This window comes from Paroedura picta, chromosome 14 (assembly GCF_049243985.1).
Source record: "Paroedura picta isolate Pp20150507F chromosome 14, Ppicta_v3.0, whole genome shotgun sequence".
Classification (NCBI taxonomy): Eukaryota; Metazoa; Chordata; class Lepidosauria; order Squamata; family Gekkonidae; genus Paroedura; species Paroedura picta.
In genome coordinates this window covers 6,460,288-6,483,185 of record NC_135382.1, presented here as the reverse complement: position 1 = coordinate 6,483,185, position 22,898 = coordinate 6,460,288, and the positions used below count along the sequence as shown (strand labels likewise).

The following is a 22,898-nucleotide window of genomic DNA, read 5'->3' as shown; positions in this document are numbered from 1 at the left end:
TCCTTTGGGTAGGGAAAAGCGGCATATAAGAACCAACACTTCTTCTTCTTCTTCTTCTTCTTCTTCCTTCCCCTGTTCAAACTCTGCCTTTGCTCCAAATTGTCAAGTGCTAAAAGAACTCACAACAAAACTTCTATAATAAGAAAGCTTTAATGGAAGTTTACTCTAGTCACTATAACTCAAGAAGTCAAATCTACCCCACAATAGAATTGCAAGCCCTTTTCAATCCAATTCTCCCGCCCAAAACTTGAATGTTCCCAAGGGAAGGGGTGCCCTCTTCCCCAGGTGCCATCCCAGGCATCCTGCCAGAGGTGCTACAATTCGCACGTCCTTGGACTGGCCGGCGCCTAGTGACAAGATACAATGTTGCTGTTACAAAATGCAGAGAAACATGGGAACAGAGAGTAGGCTTGGGTTACATGGAAATCCAGGAAAAAGAATAGTGAAATAGAGACAAGATGGGGTAACCCCTGTTCATAGACAATTCATGGCAGAGAGCAGGCACTGATCCTGACACAAATCTCCAGAATTTCCCAACCCAGTTGCCAATTCTAGCTTAACAGAAAGTGGGAGCAAACTAATAGATCACTCTAATACTAAAACTGCAAGATGGATGGATAAATAAGTTAGATTTTTTAAAATTTGTTTTAAAAATATCTATTAAAAATCTGTTTTTCGAGATCATGTTAAATTCTGTTCCTCTTAAAATTCAATTCATGGCTGTCTAGCAAAACACCGTTTTTAAACCTGGGAAATAATTGAGGTAACTTGTAATACTTAGCCATGTCTTACAGCAGTGGTCCCCAACCCGTGCGCCGCGGCCTGGCCGCGGCTCCCTCTCCCCGCCCCCCCCCGCAGTAAAAAACTTCCCAGGCCGCAAGCTTGCGGCCCGGGAAGCTTCTTACTGCGGGAGGGGGAGGGAATTGCACATGCGCGGCCGAATTCGCGCATGCGTGGCACTTTTTGCATGCGTGCATGCGCGAAAGTGCCGCGCATGCGCGATTTCAGCCGCGCATGGCACATGCACAATTTCAGCCGCGCATGGCACATGCACAATTTCAGCCGCGCATGGCACATGCGCGATTTCGGCCGCGCATGGCGCAATGCGCGGCATGCATGGGCGGACAGTTGCCCTGCCGGTCCCCAGCCTCAAAAAGGTTGGGGACCACTGTCTTACAGCAAACCTCATATTTAATTGCCAACCAGAGTGAGCATTAATTTTGTATGCCACTCAGAAACTCCATTTGGCCCCAGGGATGACCACCAGTTCTCATCCTTGCTTCATGGAAAGTCCTGGGTCCTTGGCCACCACGCACACAATCAGTTGTGGCATCCCATTTCATCTCAGGGGGCAATCTCAAGGAAATCCCAGTCTTTTCAAATGGGGCTTTCTTGCAGGGGAGTCGTCTTTGCACGACAGCCCCAGCTCCCTGACATTTCAACAGAGAACAGAAAAACATTAATGTCGCTGATACCCCCAGTGGTCCAATTGAAGACAGAACACAAGAGGCTTTAAGGCACCACAAATGGCAAACTGATGTTTTAGCAGCCAACTAATAAGCATTCTTGTTCCATAAACTTAGGAGTTACAACTTAGGAGGACTGAACTCCGTATCTTCCATGTATCACCAAAGCACTTGGCCAAACCACTACAAGAGAAATGTCCACAGATGAGGGACCAGATCCTGTATCAAGCACTTGAGTCCCACACTGCCCCACCTCACAACTTTTTCTGCAGTGACTAAACGTGAAAAGGCTCCGATAAGATGTAAATCTTTACCATGAAAAAATAACCAGGTGGGCATATCTGCTGTCCATAAATGATTTCTTTATTATTAAGATACACCATTTGTGCAAACTTGTCTCTGAAATGATGGTGCAGGCATGGGAATTTTCCACTGCAGTAGGACAAGAGCTAAGTTAACAAATTAAGTGTCGAAGTATGTATTAAAGCTTATGGCTTAAAGGGGGTAGGTGAAGTTGACTGAATTGTCATTGAAGATCAGGAGCAGTCTCCGTGCAGACCGACAGTACCAAAGTAAGCCTGAGCACAAAGGTGGCTCTGGTCCTTAGGCCCAGATATCCTGCAGGTATCTTTTCTCATCTCTTAAGGTAGCCAGTATTTTCAGTGCTCCCAGCTGATCTTCTCCTCTCTCAGCGATGAGGATATTCACTAATGCACTGTTCACATCTTTAGCCATATTTTTTGCATCCCTGAAAGAGAGATTGGGGGGGAGGGATAGTTAACAACTAACTGGTTTCTCTACTTGCCTACAAACTAGAACTCCAATCCACAGTTTAAGCCTGATTTAGACTCCTGTTTTCCAGGCAGTAACACAGTCTCCCTTGTGTCGTGTCAGAAAAGTCAAAAGTAGCATCAAACCATTAAGTCTTCATTTTCCGTACTGTCCAAGTTGGTTTGCAGCCTCTGAATACAGCCTGGCATTTTTGGAGTAGTCATATGTCTATCCTAAGAAAAGTTCTTCACTGGTCAGAAGAGACTTTTGGAAAAGTTGGAGAGTTCGTTGGAGAGCACCAGAAGAAGGGTGCTCTTCACCCCAGAGTGCTGCATTTGTGCTGGGCACTCAACTGAAGCCATAATTTTTGGATGAGATTAGAGGTATAAACTCTGGTAACAGACTACAACTCTTACCACTTTCATGGCTAGTCTTGAATAGCAAAATGTTCTCTTCCAGTACAATAACTCACATGTTCATTCCAAGGATCTCCAATATAAAGTTAGCTGTTTCTTTTTTGTACCCCGCTTTTTGCTATCTGAAGCTTACAATTGCCTTCCCTTTCTCTCCCTACAACTAGCACCCCATGATGTGGGTGAAGCTGAGAAAATTCTAAGGGAAATGAACTAGCCCAAGGTCACTCAGCTGGCTGCATAATGGAGGAGTGGGGAATCAAACCTGGCTACTTAGAGTAGAAGCCACCACTCTTAACTGCAACACTAAGCAGTTTTTATGTCCTACTGATTTCAGGGGCACAGGCTTAGTCAGATGTTTCAAGACTTTTCAGGCCCGTTGACCGAGCAGTTAGCTTTGTCAAGATGGCGCTACATAAAGAGCAGTTCAGGTAACAGATGCAGCTTGAGTGCTTTCCTGTATGTAAAAGTTATATCCATGTGTACTTTTCTGATGTGTCAGAGAAGAGGGATGATGCTTCTTGCTGTAGGGCACAGATCCAACCTTATTTCTGCAGCTCGGCTCTCTTGCCTGCTTGAACCCAACTTCTTTTCATCATTATGTTTGCCATCAGACCCAGAAACTGTGGCTCAGTGGAAGTGTCCCTGCTTTGGATGCAGAAGGTCCCAGGCTCAATCTCTCAAGGTCAAGGTCAAGGTATCCCCTGTGCAAGCACCGAGTCATGTCTGACCCTTGGGGTGACGCCCTCTAGCGTTTTCTTGGCAGACTCAATACGGGGTGGTTTGCCAGTGCCTTCCCCAGTCATTACCGTTTACCCCCCAGCAAGCTGGGTACTCATTTTACCGACCTCAGAAGGATGGAAGGCTGAGTCAACCTTGAGCCGGCTGCTGGGATTGAACTCCCAGCCTCATGGGCAAAGCTGTCAGACGGCTGCCTTACCACTCTGCGCCACAAGAGGCTCTTGCTCAATCTCTAGCATCCCGTTAAAAAAAGAGCCAGTAGGAGGTGAGGTGAAAGACCCCAGAAAGATAGGCAGTACTTGGTGGATGTCCCCACAAACGAGAACAACAATAATCCTTTCTCAGCACACCACAGTCTCCCACTTATTTTGTTTTTCTGCGTTTGTCCCTAAGACTTTGTGCTGCTCCTGGTTGGGAGGCTGAAGGTTTGTGTCAGTAATCACTAATCTAAAAGTCCTCCCTCCTTTCACAAGGCAAATCCAGCTTCCAGCATGACTCACCCACACACATATAAATATCCTCTCTCCTCCAGCAGAATCCTGGTAATCTCCTTTGAACAAAGCCGAAGGTGATCTTGCACGTATTTTGGAGCAGCTGGCTGGGCAGGGGGGTCTCTTGAGAAACAAACCTTCAAGTGAGTCAAAGTGCCGTTTGCAACAAAATGCTGGAGCTCATCTCTGGAAGACAAAGCCAAGAGGAACAGCAGTTTCCCCAGGCATGACGACGAGGGAGGAAGCCCTCACTGGCAGCATGAGGTGACAGACTTACCGGAACAAGTAATCTTTGGCCTTTGAGCGGCAGCCAAAAAACAGCCACGTCTCTCCAAAAGTCCTTTCTTTATAGTCTCCTTGAAGCTTCTCTCTGATCAACAAACAAACAAAAAACAAACAACTGAAGCCAGGGTTCAGACTACACCTTGCTAAAACTTAGAACATAAAGGAATCCAAATCTGCCAAAGGCCACTCTCTTTGCCTGATGTAAGCTCTACAGGTCTGCATTTGTTGCCTTTGATTTGCATCCTTCATGCTTATCAGAGAGCCCCCTCCCCCCTCTGGGTTTTTTTGATCTTTCTCCAAACACTGCCCCCCACTTCAAACCTTTCCCTGCAGCCACAACAGCTGAAACTCTCAGGACATTAAATAATTAATAACTACAAATAATAATATTTATTATTGTAGCCTGCTCTTCCCTAGGGTAGCTTACAACAATATAAAATATACAATAATACAGTTTACATATATAAAATAAGTAATATATAAATATAAAATTAAGATTAAAATTAAAAGTTGTCTCCTAAAAAGCATTACAAGGAGGGTTTAATGGGTGGGTTCTTGGGCATGGAGACCAGCAGTTTCCTGGCCCCAACCATAGGCTTGGTGGGACAGAATGGCTGGAGTCCTAGAAGGCCCTGATCTCACCCGGGGGTGTGTTCCACCAGGTCGGGATCAGGTCTGAAAAAGCCCTAGCCTTTTGGACCAGGGATCCTGAGCAAGTGCTGATCACTTGATCTTAATGCTCTTTGGGGGTATAGCGGAAGAGTCATACCCATAAAAAGTCCCAGACTGTTTAGGGCTTAGGAATTCAAAACTCTGAATTTGATTTGGTCTCCAAACTGGAGTCAGGGCAGCTACGAGAGCACTGGTATAATGTGTAAAGACTTGGACGGCTGCATTCTGGACCAGCTGGAGTTTCCAGATCTAGTCCGGAGGTGACTGTTGCATGGTTCATGGTGGCTAGGTCAGGGGCCGACGGATATGGCACATGTTGTCTCGCCTGGTAAAGGTGGTAGAATGCCTGACATTAAACATTTGTGACCTGGGCCTCCATAGATAGGCATCCAGAATCACAACCAAGCTCCTGACAGTGGTCATAGGTGTTAAACAAACCCCATCAAAAGCCAGAAGTTGCCCCGCATCTCCTTCAGCATGATGATCAAGCCAGAGGACCTCCATCTTAGTTAGTTTTAAAGTGAGCTCCCAGCCAATGCCCAGTTCTGCCTTGGCTGCCTTTCTTTGTGGCGTTGCCCACCACCCTGTGTTGGAGTTCCCAAGGTGCCTACAGGCTCAACAAGTTGGGTAACTACTGCCCTAGATTCCAGTTCTGTGGTCCCCGCCATTATCTAAAACCCCTTGGTTGACACCAGGAGAGATGTCAGCAGGCACACACTTGAGACCCCAACAGGAAGCGACTGGAAGATGGGACCCCTTTGGGCTTCCTCCTCTCCTCCAGCCCTGGCCAGTGATAAGCCTGAAGAAAGCACGCAGTTTCGTTTGGGTTGCCATTCCTACTCTGGTTCCTGCTTGATCTTCATGTTACCAACACCGACATTCTCACTCTCAAAGGCTTTCTATTGCAGCTACAACAAAGTCAGAGGCACCTTTCATCGACAGCTGCATCAAACACAATAGAGGTCGTTGTGATCATATGCAACTAATTAGATGCGGCAGCTTGTTAAACCTTATAGCTCTTGTTCCAAGTACCTACAATATCAAATCTGTTTGTCCGCATCTGTTTCTCTCCAACGGAAGTTTCTGGCTGTCCCAGTTAATGTTTTCCCAAGAATTTATTACTCAAGGTTTTTTTTTAATCATTTGGCATTGCAACAATTCCATTTCATGCTTCAAATCCACTTCCTTTCCCCCATTACTCCTTTCAAAATGGCAAACCAAAGGACCCAATCAACTCAGCAGCAGACAAATGGATTCTGAAAGATTAAAATGAGGGATCAGAGTCTTAACATCTTTAGCTGTATGAACACTTAAAGACTGTGGGAGCAAAGATCAAGCATGACTGAGATGGTTTAAAGAAATTCACAATAGTCCACATCTCCCCCCCCTCCCCCCCAGAAAAAAGGAAGACTTGACCAGATGTCAAGGGCAGACAGACTAACAACTTGCTTCTGGATTAATAGACACCTCAATGTTCGTAGTCGATTCTGGTCAATACACAGACAGCAGGCACTTTTACCAGTTCTTTCCCGCCCAAAGTTGCCCAGTGTCCCAGAGAGCAAAAGCCCCCCTCCCATAGGTGCCATCCTGGGCTCCCTTCCAGACAATAGCCAGGCTTCCGCGGCCTTGGGTGTTAGACAGTTCCTTCCTTCCTGATAATACAGAGCTGGAGAGCAATTGCTACTCTAAATCACAGCTTGAAGCAGACAGCTCAGGGTTACATAAACAGAGTTACACAGAGATCCTTAAAACAACACACATTAAACCAAGATGGAGTCACACAGGTCATCGGTCACAAATCATGGCAGAGATCAGATGCCCTGATCCTGACACCAGAGAAGAAAAAATAATGCATTTGTTAAAAAGGCTTTACTGAAAAAGAAGACTAGCACACATTCAGAGAAGCTTGGAAAACTGGCTCCTGCATATTGCCTCCCATACTTTGGGTCACAGTTGTGGAACATAGTTTTATGGGTTTTTTATTTTTTTTTTTTACAAAAAAAGGCCTTTCTGCCTTCTCAAGGGACAGCAGAGTGGCTAATAAATTAAAACATCTTTACACCGCTCCAGCGGAGTGGTATAAATAAAAGGCTAAAGGCTAAGTGGGACGAGAGGGGGCGGGGGCTGTTCTTGATAAAAACTCAGAGAAGCGAATCAGGGCCAAGTGGTCGTCCCATGCCACTGCGCCCAGGGAAAGCAGCAGGGACGCTGCATCGAAGACGTGCTTTCCCGCCACCCAGCGAAAACCCTTGCCCGGGGAGGGACCTCGTTAGCGGCCGCCCACCCCGCCACGTCACCCACACTGCCACAGCCCGCCTCTCCGACCGCCACCGACTGCGCCCTTTCCACCTCGACCCTGCCCGGCCCTTTGGTGGCCTCTGCACCCTTCTCCCTGCCCGTACTTACGGTTCTCAACTTCACCCGCTTTGCCGGCCTATCCCTCCGCTCGCAGCCAGCACCACACCCAGGTTGCAGGGGGCGCGGGGGCCACGTGGCCGGCGCCGCCATGGCAGCACCAACCACGCATTCATGGAGTTCCGCGCCTGCGTGGTTACGCCCACCATCGCCCGCGCGGAACCCGAGGCCCGGCCATGGCACTGGCTGCGAGTGGAGGGAACGGCCGGCAAAGCGGCCGAGGTGGAGCGCCATGAGTACGGACGGGGAGAAGGTTGCGTGGGCCCCCAAAGGGACAGCCCAGGTCGATGGCCCTGCTCTGCCTATTTTTAAAAATGGGCTTCCAATGAAAGAATTTGCAGGTATTGCCATACAGAACCAGACTCAGTTTGCCATATCATTCTGCGATGTGAGTTGTATAACAACAAACGTTCTGACTTGATCTCCCCACTTCTACCCTTTCCTAATGTTTCAGATGGCAGGGCTGTTGAATTGCTGCTTATCGATAATTGCTCGGAGACCACTGAATGGGTAGCCAAGTTTTTATCTATAGTAATGACCCATAGGGTAAAGAAGCAAACGTCACTGGCTTCATCTTTTTGTATTTGCTGGTCCTTTGCCTGTTTTAACTTTCCTCACAGTTTTTTAGACTTGTATGACAGAACCGATTTGTATATTGTTTTATCTCGTGAATGCCATTAAAGGGTTTGTATTGTATTGTATTGTAAAAATGGGCTTTACGTCTAGTATATAATAATTACGTCTAGTATATAATAAAACCACAAAACAAGGATTGAGTCCAAGGGCACATTGACAACCAACCAAGTTTTATTCCCAATATAAGCTTTCATATGCACACTTGGTCATCAAACTTGGTCCTCAATGTGCCCCTGGACTCACACTTCATGTTGCTGCTTCAGACCAACATGGTGACCCACTTGGATCTATAATAACACCTTTTAAGATACTTATCCCCTGTCAAAAAAACAGATTGTTAAGAGAATTAAAACAAGAGCTAAAATACATAGAAAGAAAAAAAGGCATGTAAAAGATGGCAACCAAAGGGGTGGAGGGATCTTTCTACAGAGAGTGTCAGGGCCATTCCACACAAGTTTAATGTAGCAGAAGGCTTACATATGGTAAACGCTACTAATTTGCAGTTCCGCATGACGTCGCACACAATCTGCAACAATCCTGCAACAGTTCCGCAAAAAGCGATTCGTTGTAGCGCTTTTAGGGAAATCGGGAAAAGTGGATTCATCCTTCGAAAAGCGCTACACTCTTGCAAACAATCTGCAACACTAGCGAAAAAGACACATTGTTGCGGTTCCAACAAAGTCCCTTCCCCTGGCTCTCTCCTCCGAACTTCCGGAAAAGCGACTGCCATTTTTTTTCCCTCAGAGCGAGCGGGGAAAGCAACGAACCAGCGAGGCTTCATTCACCCAGCGAGGCTTCTCCGGCTACAGTCCCTCCACAGAAGTGCTTTAAAGCTCCTCTAAGTCCCCAAGCACAACACAGCCACCTGTTTGCAAGTTCCTTTTATTTTCGGCCGAAAATCGCACCCGTGCGGGGGGAGGGGTTTCACTCGGGGGAGTGTGGCAAACGATGCATTGCCAGCTCGCACGCCAGCTAGATGGGTCTCTCCGTTGCAACGAATCAACACATATTTGTTGCAACTTGTTTTTTTTTTTAAAACCTGTGCTTAAAGGGAAGGGGGGTTTTCCGGAGCATGATAACAACCGCCCATTGGCTGTTCGTTTGATTGACGGCCAGGGGTGCGACCAAGCACAGAAAAAATCGCTTCCTTTCTAGCGATCCCTGCGAGACCGGAAACCTGTGGGGGACGAATGAAACGCTACTAGATTCCACTACAAATGCAGGTATGCGTAATGCCGAGATTCCATTATTTAAAATAGCGTTTCCGCTTTGTGGAACCAATTGGCAACATTGGTCCTTGTGCAGAAACACCCTCAGAGTTTTCGGTGCCATGACTAAAAAAGCCCTCTCCTGAGTTGCGATGCCCTTAGTCCCAGAAGTCAAGGGCTCCCAAAGCATAGCCTCTTTAGACGCTGGGCGTGGTCGTACTTGGAGGCAGCTCTTGTGTTTCTTGGAACGCAAGCAGGGGAGCTTCAGAGCTACACCCTCTCCCTGCAGTCTGGAGCACCAGAATGCAGAAGCATCTCCTGTCCCCAGCACCCTGGTGCCTGGTTGTCCTCCCCAGGAAATCCTTCCATGCTACTACCGACAGAGGTGTCTTCAAGTGCTACAAACTACTTTCATATGTTCTTCACACTAATCATCACATACTTACCGATGCTGAAGGAAGCCCATGAATGGAGCAATCCCGGTTCCCGGACCCACCATTAACAAAGGAACAGAGGGGTCATCCGGCAAGTGGAAAGTGTTAACCAGTCGAGAAGATATGGCGATCTAGAATGCAGTCAAGAGGTAACGAAGAACATGGATGAAGTAACCATATTGGACCCATTAACTGCCAGGCCTGACTTCAGAACACCAAATACAAATATTTGTATATGCTCCCCCCCTGCTCCCCCACAGAATTCCACCAATATGCTCTGGACCTCCTTGCATTGTTGCAATGTTGTATTGTTTATACATTTATTTATGTATTTATGTTTATACATTTATTTATGTATTTATTTATTTGCCGCCCTCTGGGGAGGGCAGCAAATAAACAACAAACAAACAAACAAACAAATAAATAAAATTATCCTGAATTTCCAGTAAAGAGAACAAAGCATTAATAAAATGGGAAATCATTAAAATCAAGTATGGTAAAGGGAACAGATTAAAAAATGGATACATAAAGGTGCAATTCGGCTTAGAACTACACTGTAAGACAGGGGTAGTCAATCTGTGGTCCTCCAGATGTTCATGGACTACAATTCCCATGAGCTCCTGCCTACGTTTTCTGGCAGGGGCTCATGGGAATTGTAGTCCATGAACATCTGGAGGACCACAGGTCGACTACCCCTGCTGTAAGGGACAGACTAAGAAGAGACAGAATCTGTCCAGTGGCTTAATTAACTATAAGAAGATAAAAAGTCTCTTATCTCATTTATTTAGACTTTGACTCTGCCAAAACGGTCTCTAGATTCATTTGTTTTCCGTTTTCAATTAGGCTTTCGTCAGTGGCAATGAGTCCGTCCTTGTTAATGTTTGAATATAATGAGGCAAATGCTCTTGTATAATGGAGAGTCAAGGCTGTGAGATCTTTGTCAGGTTAAAGCGCCTGATGGGACTGGTGATGGCATTTTGAAACTGCCTGTTTCTTTTAAACGTGTGGACCAGAATGTAGAGAGAAGCCAAGGAATTCCAAGAGAACATTCTCATGCCAGGACAGCATGATCCTGGGCATTATCAAGCCAAGGGGCAAGGAGGATTTTATCACACACTAGATGGGTAGATAAGTGAAGCTCACATTGCAGAGTTTCTCCTGGTAGGGCTCATGGGAGGTTCCACCTTCCCTGAATAATTCAGTCAGCACATAGGGAACAGCAACAATCTTCAGCCCAGCTTTAACTGCAACTTGCAGCCTGCCATGTCTGACAGGCATCTGTCAGAATTGATTTTTCCATGGTCAGTGATGGACTGGGAAAAAAGTATATCTGTGACCCAGACATATATGTCTGGTGAAGGATCAGATAAAACTGATTTGTTTTACAGTCCTTCCCACAAAGGTGTCAAGTTGTGAGTCTAAACTGTAAGTGTTTTTTGAGGCACCTATCTGGAACAAAATGGCTGTCTAAAGAAGCTTTACAAATAGCTAAGGAGAGAAGGGAAGTGAAAGACAAGGGAGAAAGAGAAAGATACATCCAATTGAATGCGGAATTCCAGAGAAAAGCTATAAGAGATAAGGATGCCTGCTTAAATTAACAGTGGAAACCAATAGAAGAAAACAATCGAATGGGGAGGACCAGAGATCTTTTCAAGAAAATTGGAGATATGAAGAGAACGTTTCATGCAAAGATGGGTATGATAAGGGATCAAAATGGTTGGGACCTCACAGAAGCAGAAGAGATAAAAAAGGTGGCAAAATTATACAGAAGAACTATACAAGAGCGAGCTTAACATCCCTGATAACCACATTGGGGTAGTTACTGACCTGGAGCCAGTCATCCGGGAATGTGAAGTCAAATGGGCCTTAGGAAGTCTGAGCAACAATAAAGCTAGTGGTGGCGACAGCATTCCAGTTGAACTATTCAAAATCTTAAAAGACGATGCAATAAAAAGCTACACTGAATATGCCAGCAAATTCGGAAAACTCAACAATGGCTACTGGATTGGAAAAGGTCAGTTTACATTCCAATCCCAAAGAAGGGCAATGCCAAAGAATGTTCAAACTACCGCACCATTGCACTCATTTCTCATGCTAGCATAGTTATGCTCAAAATTTTACAAGCCAGGCTCCAGCATTATGTGTACCGAGAACTTCCAGAAGTACAAGCAGGATTTCGAAGAGGCAGAGGAACTAGAGATCAAATTGCCAACATACGCTGGATCATGGAGAAAGCTAGGGAGTTCCAGAAGAACATCTACTTCTGCTTCATTGACTATGCTAAAGCCTTTGATTGTGTGCAGCACAACAAATTGTGGCAAGTTCTTAAAGAGATGGGAATACCAGAGCATCTTATTTCTCTCTTGAGAAACCTATATGCAGGTCAAGAAGCAACAGTAAGAACCAGGCAAGGAATCACTGATTGGTTCAAAATTGAGAAAGCAGTTCGGCAAGGCTGTATACTGTCCCCTTGCCTATTTAACTTGTATGCGGAGCACATCATGAGAAAGGCGGGATTAGAAGAGTCACAAATTGGGATCAAGATTGCTGGTAGAAATATCAACAACCTCAGATATGCAGATGATACCACTCTAATGGCAGAAAGTGAAGAGGAATTAAAGAGCCTATTGGTGCGGGTGAAGGAGGAGAGTGCAAAAGTTGGCTTGAAAGTCAACATCAAGAAAACAAAGATCATGGCATCCAGCCCTCTCAATTCCTGGCAAATAGATGGGGAAGAAATGGAGATAGTGACAGATTTTATTTTCCTGGGCTCCAAGATCACTGCAGATGGGGACTGCAGCAAAGAAATTAAAAGACGCTTGCTCCTGGGGAGGAAAGCTATGGCAAATCTAGACAGCATCCTAAAAAGCAGAGACATCACCCTGCCAACAAAAGTGAGTTTAGTCAAGGCTATGGAATTCCCAGTTGCAATGTATGGCTGCGAAAGTTGGACCATAAGGAAGGCCGAGCGTCAAACAAATGAGGCTTTTGAACTCTGGTGCTGGAGAAGACTCTTGCGAGTCCCTTGGACCGCAAGGCGAACAAACCGGTCAGTCCTAGAGATCAGCCCTGACTGCTCCTTAGAAGGCCAGATCCTGAAGATGAAACTCAAATACTTTGGCCACCTCATGAGAAGGAAGGACTCCCTGGAGAAGAGCCTAATGCTGGGAGCGATCGAGGGCAAAAGAAAAAGAGGACGACAGAGAATGAGGTGGCTGGATGGAGTTACTGAAGCAGTAGGTGCAAACTTAAATGGACTCTGGGGAATGGCAGAGGACAGGAAGGCCTGGAGGATCATTGTCCATGGGGTTGGGATGGGTCGGACACGACTTCGCACCTAACAACAATATCAACAATCTGGAACAAAGGGCCTTGCCCCAGAGCTGATCATTCAAGCCTATGTTTTTTTCTCTTCAAATAGGGGCAAAAGCCCCTATATGGCACAGAGGGATGTGATGCTTTTAATCATGCCTCATTATGCTTACACAAGCTTGTGCATTTTTCAACCATTTCTCACCTTAATAAAATTTAAAAAGACCCAATTGTATAAGGCCAAATTATTTTCTTTTTTGAGACGACATTCACAAATGGGGTTAATGGCTATCAGCACATTTAGGCATGCAGACAAAGGGCTAGCGATTTTTCAGTTATGTGAGGAGCAAACGTAAAGTAAAGGAGGCAATAGGCCCACTGTTGGGTGCGGATGGACAAACTCTAACGGAAGATGCAGAGAAAGCAGAAAGGCTTAGTGCCTATTTTACATCTGTTTTTCCCCACAGGTCAAAGTGTTTAGGCACATCTAGAGATGGCCGTAGCCAAAGGTTAGTATCTGGGTGGCAGGTTAACATGGATAGAGAGGTTGTTGAGAGGCATTTAGCTGCACTGGATGAGTTCAAATCCCCTGGTCCGGATGAAATGCACCCGAGAGTGCTCAAAGAACTTTCCAGAGAACTTGTCCATTATCTTGGGAACCTCTTTAAGGACTGGAGATGTCCCGGAGGACTGGAAGAGAGCAAACGTTATTCCGATCTTCAAAAAAGGGTGGAAGGATGACCCGGGAAACTACAGACCAGTGAGTCTGACCTCTGTTGTGGGGAAGATAATGGAGCAGATATTAAAGGGAGCGATCTGCAAACATCTGGTGGACAATTTGGTGATCCAAGGAAGTCAGCATGGATTTGTCTCCAACAGGTCCTGCCAGACCAACCTAGTTTCCTTTTTTGACCAAGTAACAGGTTTGCTGGATCGGGGAAATTCGGTTGATGTCATTTACTTGGATTTTAGTAAAGCTTTTGACAAGGTTCACCATGATGTTCTGATGGATAAGTTGAAGGACTGCAATCTGGATTTTCAGATAGTTAGGTGGATAGGGAATTGGTTAGAGAACCGCACTCAAAGAGTTGTTTCATCAGACTGGAGAGAGGTGAGTAGCGGGGTACCTCAGGGCTCGGTGCTCGGCCCGGTACTTTTTAACATATTTATTAATGATCTAGATGAGGGGGTGGAGGGACTACTCATCAAGTTTGCAGATGACACCAAATTGGGAGGACTGGCAAATACTCCGGAAGATAGAGACAGAGTTCAACGTGATCTGAACACAATGGAAAAATGGGCAAATGAGAACCAAGATGCAATTTAATCAAGATAAGTGTAAAGTTCTGCATCTGGGTCAGAAAAATGAAAAGCATGCCTACCGGATGGGGGATACGCTTCTAGGTAACACTGTGTGTGAATGAGACCTTGGGGTACTTGTGGATTGTAAACTAAACATGAGCAGGCAGTGTGATGCAGCGGTAAAAAAGGCAAATGCCATTTTGGGCTGTATCAACAGAGGCATCACATCAAAATCACAAGATGTCATAGTCCCATTGTATACGGCACTGGTCAGACCACACCTGGAGTACTGTGTGCAGTTCTGGAGGCCTCACTTCAAGAAGGACGTAGATAAAATTGAAAGGGTACAGAGGAGAGCGACGAAGATGATCTGGGGCCAAGGGACCAAGCCCTATGAAGATAGGTTGAGGGACTTGGGAATGTTCAGCCTGGAGAAAAGGAGGTTGAGAGGGGACATGATAGCCCTCTTTAAGTATTTGAAAGGTTGTCACTTGGAGGAGGGCAGGATGCTGTTTCCGTTGGCTGCAGAGGAGAGGACACAGTAATGGGTTTAAACTACAAGTACAACGATATAGGCTAGATATCAGGAAAAAAAATTTTCACAGTCAGAGTAGTTCAGCAGTGGAATAGGCTGCCTAAGGAGGTGGTGAGCTCCCCCTCAGTGGCAGTCTTCAAGCAAAGGTTGGATACACACTTTTCTTGGATGCTTTAGGATGCTAGGGCTAATCCTGCGTTGACTAGATGGCCTGTATGGGCCCTTCCAACTCTATGATTCTATGATTCTAGCCAGCTTGAACTGTTGGGGAGCAGGGCAATTCTGTGTCAGCAGGACCTATTTTTAATTTTGTACCATGCACGTCTCCCGTTCGCCTTCTCTTTCTCTCTGCTTCTCTCCTCAAAAAAAGAGTCAACCCTGGAACAAAATAACAACAGTGTCTCATGTGATCTTTGGTAGGAGGATTAAATGGTCTCTATTGGAAGGTCCTGTCTCCTGTTACCATAAAAGTAGCCGATAATGGAAGAGTGTCTCGCACAGAAAAACCTTGATTGGTACACGCAGAAACCAGCCTGGCAGAGATTAACTATGGAGTCAGTAGGGCCCCTCAAGAAAGCTAGGAAGCCAGGCCACGTCTCCATCTTGTTTGGCTTCATAAGATTTCTTCTCTTGCCTAGAAAAGCTAGGCCAGAGTTCCATCTGGTTTGAGCTGGACTAGAACCTCATCTTCCATTTCCTGCTTGCTCAACTGACTAACTAGTCAAGGCTATGGTCTTCCCAGATGCAGTGTATGGCTGTCAAAGTTGAACCATAAGGAAGGCCAAGCATCAAACAATTGAGGCTTTTGAACTTTGGTGCTGGAGAAGACTCTTGTGAGTCCCTTGGACTGCTAGGCAAACAAACCGGTCAGTCCTAGAGGAGATCAGCCCTGACTGCTCCTTAGAAGGCCAGATCCTGAAGATGAAACTCAAATACTTTGGCCACCTCATGAGAAGGAAGGACTCCCTGGAGAAGAGCCTAATGCTGGGAGAATTGTGGGCAAAAGAAGAAGGGGACAACAGAGAATGAGGTGGCTGGATGGAGTCACTGAAGCAGTCTTAATTGGACTCCAGGGAATGGTAGAGGTCAGACATGAATTTGCACCTAACAACAACAACAACAACTGGCCAAGCTAAATATGCACATTATCAAAATCAATCCCTCCCAGCCAAAGACCATTAGACTATCAATAGGAAAGGTTTATTTTCCCAGGTACTAATTGCAGCTTCTTTTGTCTCTTTTTGTCCAGTGCAATTTCTGCCTAGCAGCATCTCTTACCCCCAAATGTCTCCCATTGGGCTCCCCAGTCCTTCCTGATAAAACAAGACGGGGCCATTAGCGACACATTACACCTAGCCAAGGTATTGTTCCACTTTATGAGAGTACTCCATACCTCCCACTCTAGTGACCTCACAGTTCAAACTCAACTATCAGGTACTCATAATATCAGAGACTAATCATCAGTCATTGACCTCCTAGTGGGCTGTCACTGGGGCTTGATATAATTTCAAACATTATATCAAGCCTTGTGCACATCTCAGGTGTGTGTGTGTGCTGATCCCTCCACACCTGGCATCCTGTTCACCCCCTGATCTCGTCAACCCTGTATCTTGGCTGCTTGGATCCAAGAAAGGTGCAGTATCATGAACTTGTCCCTCTGTAAAACTTAGAGTTATGTGTGTTTTTACTTATGTATGTGCTTTGAATGCATCCTGATATTTCCCCAAATAAATTCCGAGTGTAAGCTTAATTGTCTTCCAGGATACAGACTCCGTAAAAATTGGTAGAAAAGATCCTGTGTTATCCAGCCTCTTGCTATATTCATGATTCCCCAGCAATTTGGGTAACACTCCTGGACTGATTTAAGAAAAACAAACCAGAACAGAACTGTTTCTGAGAATAGATTTCTCAGACTGCTTAGCTTCCACCACCAAACTCCAATGTGATCCCCCCAGATAAACAGAAAGCAGAGGAGTTAGTTGCCAAAACACAAAATGATCACCTGGAATAAGGACCCGCCCCCTCCCTCCCTGGCAAGCGTTGGGCACACCTTTGGTGTGAAGGGTGCCTGGTTCTTCACATCCGCCTGAAGCAGCGGGGCAGCTAGACCAGCCAGCCAGCCGGTGCAGACGCCTCTTCGCTGCTCCCCTAGATGAGATGGAAGCTCCAGAACATTGAAGACAAATCTCATCTTTCCGGGCTGAAATAAACCGGAGCTGCATCAAAAGAAGCAGAAAGAAAAATAAACCCATACTGGGGGAGGGGGGGGAAACCAAGGGTAATTACATTAAGGGCTGGGGGTAAGAGACCACAATTCCTCGAGAAGGAAAACTAAATTCTGCCACCATACAAATGTGGCTCAGTAGCCTTGTTCATTATGCTACTTCTAATTGCAAAGGGCACTGATTCCAGGCCACAAATCTGCAAAAACCTAATTGAAATAAAAATATTGCTATTCTGCTTTCCCATCAATATCACAATAATGTCAACCACATTTTCAGGAATACACATTTTAAATAGCAAAAGTCGCCAGAACCTTTAAAAAAAAGTTATGACATTTTAAAATATTCTAGGCCCCTAAAACCAGCAGTGGCCTCTAATCTGGTAATCTGGGTGGCCACTCCTCCACACGCAGCCAGCTGGGGGGCTTTGGGCCACTCACAGTTCTCTCAGAGCTGTTCTTGTAAAGCAATTCTGTTAGAGCTCTCTCAGCCACAATCTACCTACCGGGGTTTCTTTTACGGTGAGAGGAAGGGAAAGGAGTTTGTGAGCCAGTTTGGGACTCCTTTGGGTAGTGAAAAGTGCGATATAAAAACACCGGCAGCTCTTCTTTTCTTTTCATATAGTTTTTACTCACTGCTAGAGTGTCCTTTTGATTTTCTGCAGACCCACTTTGAGACCCCCACTGACGTTTTTTAATTATAAGAATATCATTCTGCTGCTCCTTAGACAGCATTTTTGAGGCTTAGTTCTGTAATATAAATCTTCCAAGATTTTTCTTCCAGTTCAATGTCAGGGTTCAACGTGAAATAGTTGAGAGAACATCGTGGGCCCTATTTTTGAGGTCTAGCAGTATAAAATAAATTTTCTTCAAATATTAACCAATTCTGGTCTTTTTAAGCTTTTTTAGTTATTTTCCTCACTAGAGAGATCTGCAACAAAAGGAACTTCATGAAAGTGAGCCTTTCTCAGCAACAGCAAGAAGGCTATGGGAACAGCGCTCCTCCTCCTTGTAACCACTTGAGGAAAAGGCAGGAAAGCAGTGTAGAGAAGGGGAAAGAAGACCCTCTGGTGTGCTTGAACTTCATAAACCACTCTGCATGTGCACAGGACCCACATGGGACAATGATGAATTTCAAAGGTCATGCTGGGAGACAGGGTAAGGGTGCATGTCTTTCAATGCAAAGCATATGCAACAAACAACATCAGTAAGGCGTTGTAAAAAAAGAGAGAATGAACGAGGACCCTCTGGCCAGTGTAATGTTCCAGTAGCATCAGAGACCTGAGGGTGCTTCACATGTGCCTGTTCACCTTCTGGCAGCCGCATCATCAAGCAGGGATTTACAGGCCCACACATTCAACAGAAGATCTAGTACTGAACAATCAAAAGGGGTGGGTGCCCCCCACCTCCTGTCTCCAATTCCTGAGACCACTATGCTGAGGAAGTCTCCTTTTCTGCCTCAGGAAGTGGACAAGTTTCTCCTCCCATACTAAATCCAGTTCAATACTTTTCTGTGAATACACACCATGCCCATTTTAAGATGTTACCCTACCTTGCAGCAGAGTAGGGTCTGGCCTGCAACCTAGGAAGGTGTTCTAGAAAGAAAAGAAGCTGGTTAAGTGCAGGATTCTACCCAGGATTCTACCCATGCATTAAAAGGTAAAGGTATCCCCTGTCCAAGCACTGGGTCATGTCTGACCCTTGGGGTGACACCCTCTAGCGTTTTCATGGCAAACTCAATACAGGGTGGTTTGCCAGTGCCTTCCCCAGTCATTACTGTTTACCCCCCAGCAAGCTGGGTACTCATTTTACCAACCTCGGAAGGATGGAAGGCTGAGTCAACCTTGAGCCAGCTGCTGGGATTGAACTCCCAGCCCCATGGGCAGAGCTTCAGGCTGCATATTTGCTGCCTTACCACTCTGCGCCACAAGAGGCTCTCACTCCTGCATTAGTAGTGCTTTTTCACATTATCACTGCTTGGCAGATAGCATGTCTTCAGGTAGTTGTGAGTTCCTGCATTGTGCAGGGGGTTGGACTAATTAACCCTGGAGTTCCCTCGCAACTATATAATTCTATGATTCTTTTCTAGAAGCATTTTACATCTGTTCTTTTAGAGCAAGCATTTAACTTAGGTACTGGTACTTCCATACAGCATCTGAGGGACCAAAAAATACAAATCTTAACTCAAAAATCACTCTCTAGTTAATGGCTCATTCTCTCTGTCTTTGTACTACATTAACTGGTAGGTTTTACATAGAACTAAAATCAATGTTAAAAGCAATAAAAGAATGTTCCAAATTGAATAAACATTCAGTGAAACACACAAGGGCCTTGCACAGGTTTTTTGACCTCATTTCAATATGCCTAACAAGAGCAATTCACTTTTAAAAGATTTTATTCTTGCAAAATTATACATCATTGCAGCAATACAGAAAAGCACATATCCACTACAGGGAATGCCCAGATTTCAGAAAAAAGATTGAACTACATGGGAAAAAGTGGGATGTGATGCAGAAAGAGTTAACAAGAACGGCAATTCAGTAAGGTACGAATTGGGAGAGCAAAAAAGGGACACGACAGAATCAACAGAGGTACAGTTGAGTGGGTTGCATGAACCTGGCTCAGTTAAATATTTTGGGTTAGTGACTCAGCTAAGCACAGTTTGTTAGAGCACATCAACTTAGAGTCTGAAGCCAGGACTTAGAATCATAGAATCATAGAGTTGGAAGGGGCCATACAGGCCATCTAGTCCAACCCCCTGCTCAATGCAGGATCAGCCCTAAGCATCCTAAAGCATCCAAGAAGGAGCTTTATCAATGAGTCTTTGTGCAACATGTGAATGCCGATATCCATGCAGTTTCCTAGGCCATGACCTGACATGCTCTTCAGTTGCAGATCTGCCTGGCCAAGGGAATGCAATGACATAGCCATTTGTTGGGGCAAACCAGCATTTGAGTGATCATGTTGGTGCTGAATCCCATTATCACAAACCAGACAGCTTTTATACCGGGGGAAGAAATGCATATGGAGGCATTCCAGCAAATAAAGACGGGTGAGCCAAATTCACGAAGAGCACCTCCGGCATTGGCTATTAGGCATAACAAGTAAAAATTGAATTTCCGGAGAGTTGATGACCAGAAGGCTTTGTAGAGTGGGAGTAATATTCTGACAGCTGAGCCATGGCCTTCTGGACCAGCTGGAGTTTACAAACTGATCCTGATGGAAGATCAATTTTCTCCTACCCAAGCCGGGGCTGACCCTGCTTAGCCTCCAAGACCTGGCTAGCCTCAACTACCCCGGTCAGAGCATCTGCCTACAAGCATCTCATAAATGCCTCACTTGCTCTCTCTTGTGTCATGATGGGTCCATGTCCTTCCAGAGTTACTATGGACCCTTTTTGACCATTCATCAAAGCCACTTACCAATTAGCAGGCTTAGCGGGGGCTTGCAGGTTGGGAAAGCATGGAGCAGGTCCAGCAGGCAAACACCAGCATCCCGGACAAACGTATTGTAGTCTGAGGCCCCTTGCTTGCTGCACAGCTCTTCAAGCCTCCTTTTTGCCCCAGCATCAGTTGTATGCTCTACGAGGGAGCGTAAAAATGCCTACCAGGAAATAGCAGAAGTGGCCTTGAGCTTGGGCTGAACTGTTTTGTGCCAGAGAGATTTTCCTCTGCCAATGCACGCATAGCTCCCCACTAGGATTCCTCTACCACACCTGTGACCAATGCCTTGCCTTCAAGGTTGCAGACAAATGTTAACTGCAGAGGCAAAAAAAAATCAAAACCCAATTAGGCCAGCCTTGCAAAAAATAAAAGCACAAAACACATTCATCCACATTCCACTAATGGCCTGATGTGGCCATGGTTCGTGGCCCCAAAGGTAAAATGAAAAAAACCAACTTTGCCAGTCTTCTTGGTGCCTTGCCTAAAGCAACTCATGGAGTTTCAGAGCTGAGCGGAGATTGGAACTGACCCCTTGCACAACAATCCAGGACACTGGTTCTCCAAATCAGGCATAGCCAGAGTTGTCAGGCATGGCCTGGCAACTGGCAGGAGAAGGGGAAGGGCAGAAACCATAGTTTTGGAGCGAGTGCTAGTGTGGTGCCCCAAAGCGAGGGTGTCACTTCCAGTTCATGCCTGAAGTTCCACACAGGGAGGACCACCCATTTGGCTGGCCAGTTTCTGTCCACTGCCCTGACCCACAGTAGACAACAGGTGTGGATAGTTCTCCCGGCATGAGTAGGCAAATGGAACCCTATGCACGGCCCACATGCATATAAACAACTACCACATGTGCTCACTTTGAATTTAATGGTTACACATTAAGCACACAGGATGCCGCCTGCTAGATGAGCACTGTGAACACTACAGGCAGCTCTGGAAAGCCAACCTGCCCTTTGCTTTCACTAACATTCCCTGACAAGCTATGTTAGTTTCTGGATTGCTTTGGCCAGCTACTTAAACCTGATATCTAGTGGCCTGCACGGAAAAACAACCCACAAAGATCAACTAAATCAAACTTTCTCAACCAGGGTTTCATGAATCAATAGGGATTTGTGATGGCCCCAGAAGCATTTCACCAATTGGGTGGGAGTCCATGTAATTTTTAAATTAAAAATAAATGGGTGATATGACCATATATGACCATGTCTATACCCCCCCAGTGGCTAATGATGCATATGAAAAGGTAGGAAGGGGAGGGGCCCTGGCCATACAAATGCTTGCTGGCTGAGGCTTGTCACAGGTGATAGCTACTGGAGATTGGAGAGATAAGTACTTTCATCTTAACTGCTGGGGAGGGGGCACATAGGCCTACTCTGGCCCTATTTCTTGCATTGGGAGAGTGGAGGCGACAGAGTGGTGTAGCCCTGCCCTGGCTCTGTTTTGGGCGGGATGCCAGAGCGGCAAAGCCTGGCCCAGCCCTGTTTCTGGTGTGGGGTTGAGTGCGGGCAATGGAGAGTTCTGCCCCAGTTCTGTTCCTGCAGGCTCCCTTTGGTCAAAAGTAAATGGGTAACCAGACTAGAGTTCTGTTCACAAAACATCTGAAAATGTTTCTGCCCTATCACTTCCTGTGCTGTGGGTGTGTCTGGGTGATGTCACATCCGGTGGGAGTATCTAGGTGATATCACTTCTGGTGACGTGATTTCCGGGGGCGTGACTCAAACTGTGGCCTACTGACATCACTTCCAGGGTTTCTTAACTTTATAACATCTCCCTCAAAAAAGATCATGCCCCTGGTGCAATGTTGCAATGGTTTTATTCCAATCTTAGGAACAGGCTTTGAAGCTAGGGTAATAAATAATACACAAACACATTCATATGTGAGAAACAAATAGTACCCATGCTTGGTTTTTTGGGGTGGATGGATGGGAATACTTCAAAAGCTGGAAGATGTACAGATGCCATAAACTTATGCCTGTTCTGTTCCTATCTTTGCACCCTTTAGATTTGTCACCATGGCCATTTGGATAACATTTATTTTAATTAGTAAAGCAACTGTACACTAGATCTGTTACTACTGTTCATATTCTATTACTTTTAATGAGCCTCCTCTTATACATAGCTGTGATCCTGGTGAAAGCAGCTTAGGTGTTTTAGAGTAAACATGTTCATTTCTTCTTCAGGAGGCTTTACAGGCCAGAACGCCTCTGGGTGGGCTGCAACGGCTGTCAGTTCCAACAACTGTTACAATCACAAATGATTGTAGCATCTCAGTGTAGTCATCTCAGTGCCACCACCCACTGCTCGTATGTCATAGAATCATAGAATCATAGAGTTGGAAGGGGCCATACAGGCCATCTAGTCCAACCCCCTGCTCAACACAGGACTAGCCCTAAGCATCCTAAAGCATCCAAGAAAAGTGTGTATCCAACCTTTGCTTGAAGACTTCCAGTGAGGGGGCGCTCACCACCTCCTTAGGCAGCCTATTCCACTGCTGAACTACTCTGACTGTGAAAAACTTTTTCCTGATATCTAGCCTATATCGTTGTACTTGAA

The 22,898-nt window shown here is 45.7% G+C and overlaps 1 protein-coding gene across 4 annotated transcripts in view; it reads right to left on the bottom strand.

The window, feature by feature from the left end:
* Positions 1–131: 131 nt before the first annotated feature.
* The window catches only part of MTRR (5-methyltetrahydrofolate-homocysteine methyltransferase reductase), a 53,729-nt gene continuing 30,962 nt past the window's right edge, over positions 132–22,898 (bottom strand). For 3 of the 4 annotated variants that reach the window (XM_077310929.1, XM_077310928.1, XM_077310931.1), the window contains 7 exons: positions 20,325–20,505; positions 18,455–18,497; positions 16,684–16,897; positions 9,545–9,663; positions 4,160–4,252; positions 3,892–4,068; positions 132–2,214 (listed from right to left, as the gene is read on the bottom strand). In XM_077310929.1, the coding sequence (XP_077167044.1) occupies positions 2,070–2,214; positions 3,892–4,068; positions 4,160–4,252; positions 9,545–9,663; positions 16,684–16,897; positions 18,455–18,497; positions 20,325–20,505 (972 nt within the window). In that variant the 3' untranslated portion in view covers positions 132–2,069. The remainder of the gene's footprint in view (positions 2,215–3,891; positions 4,069–4,159; positions 4,253–9,544; positions 9,664–16,683; positions 16,898–18,454; positions 18,498–20,324; positions 20,506–22,898) is intronic. The other variant, XM_077310930.1, reaches the window with a different exon arrangement.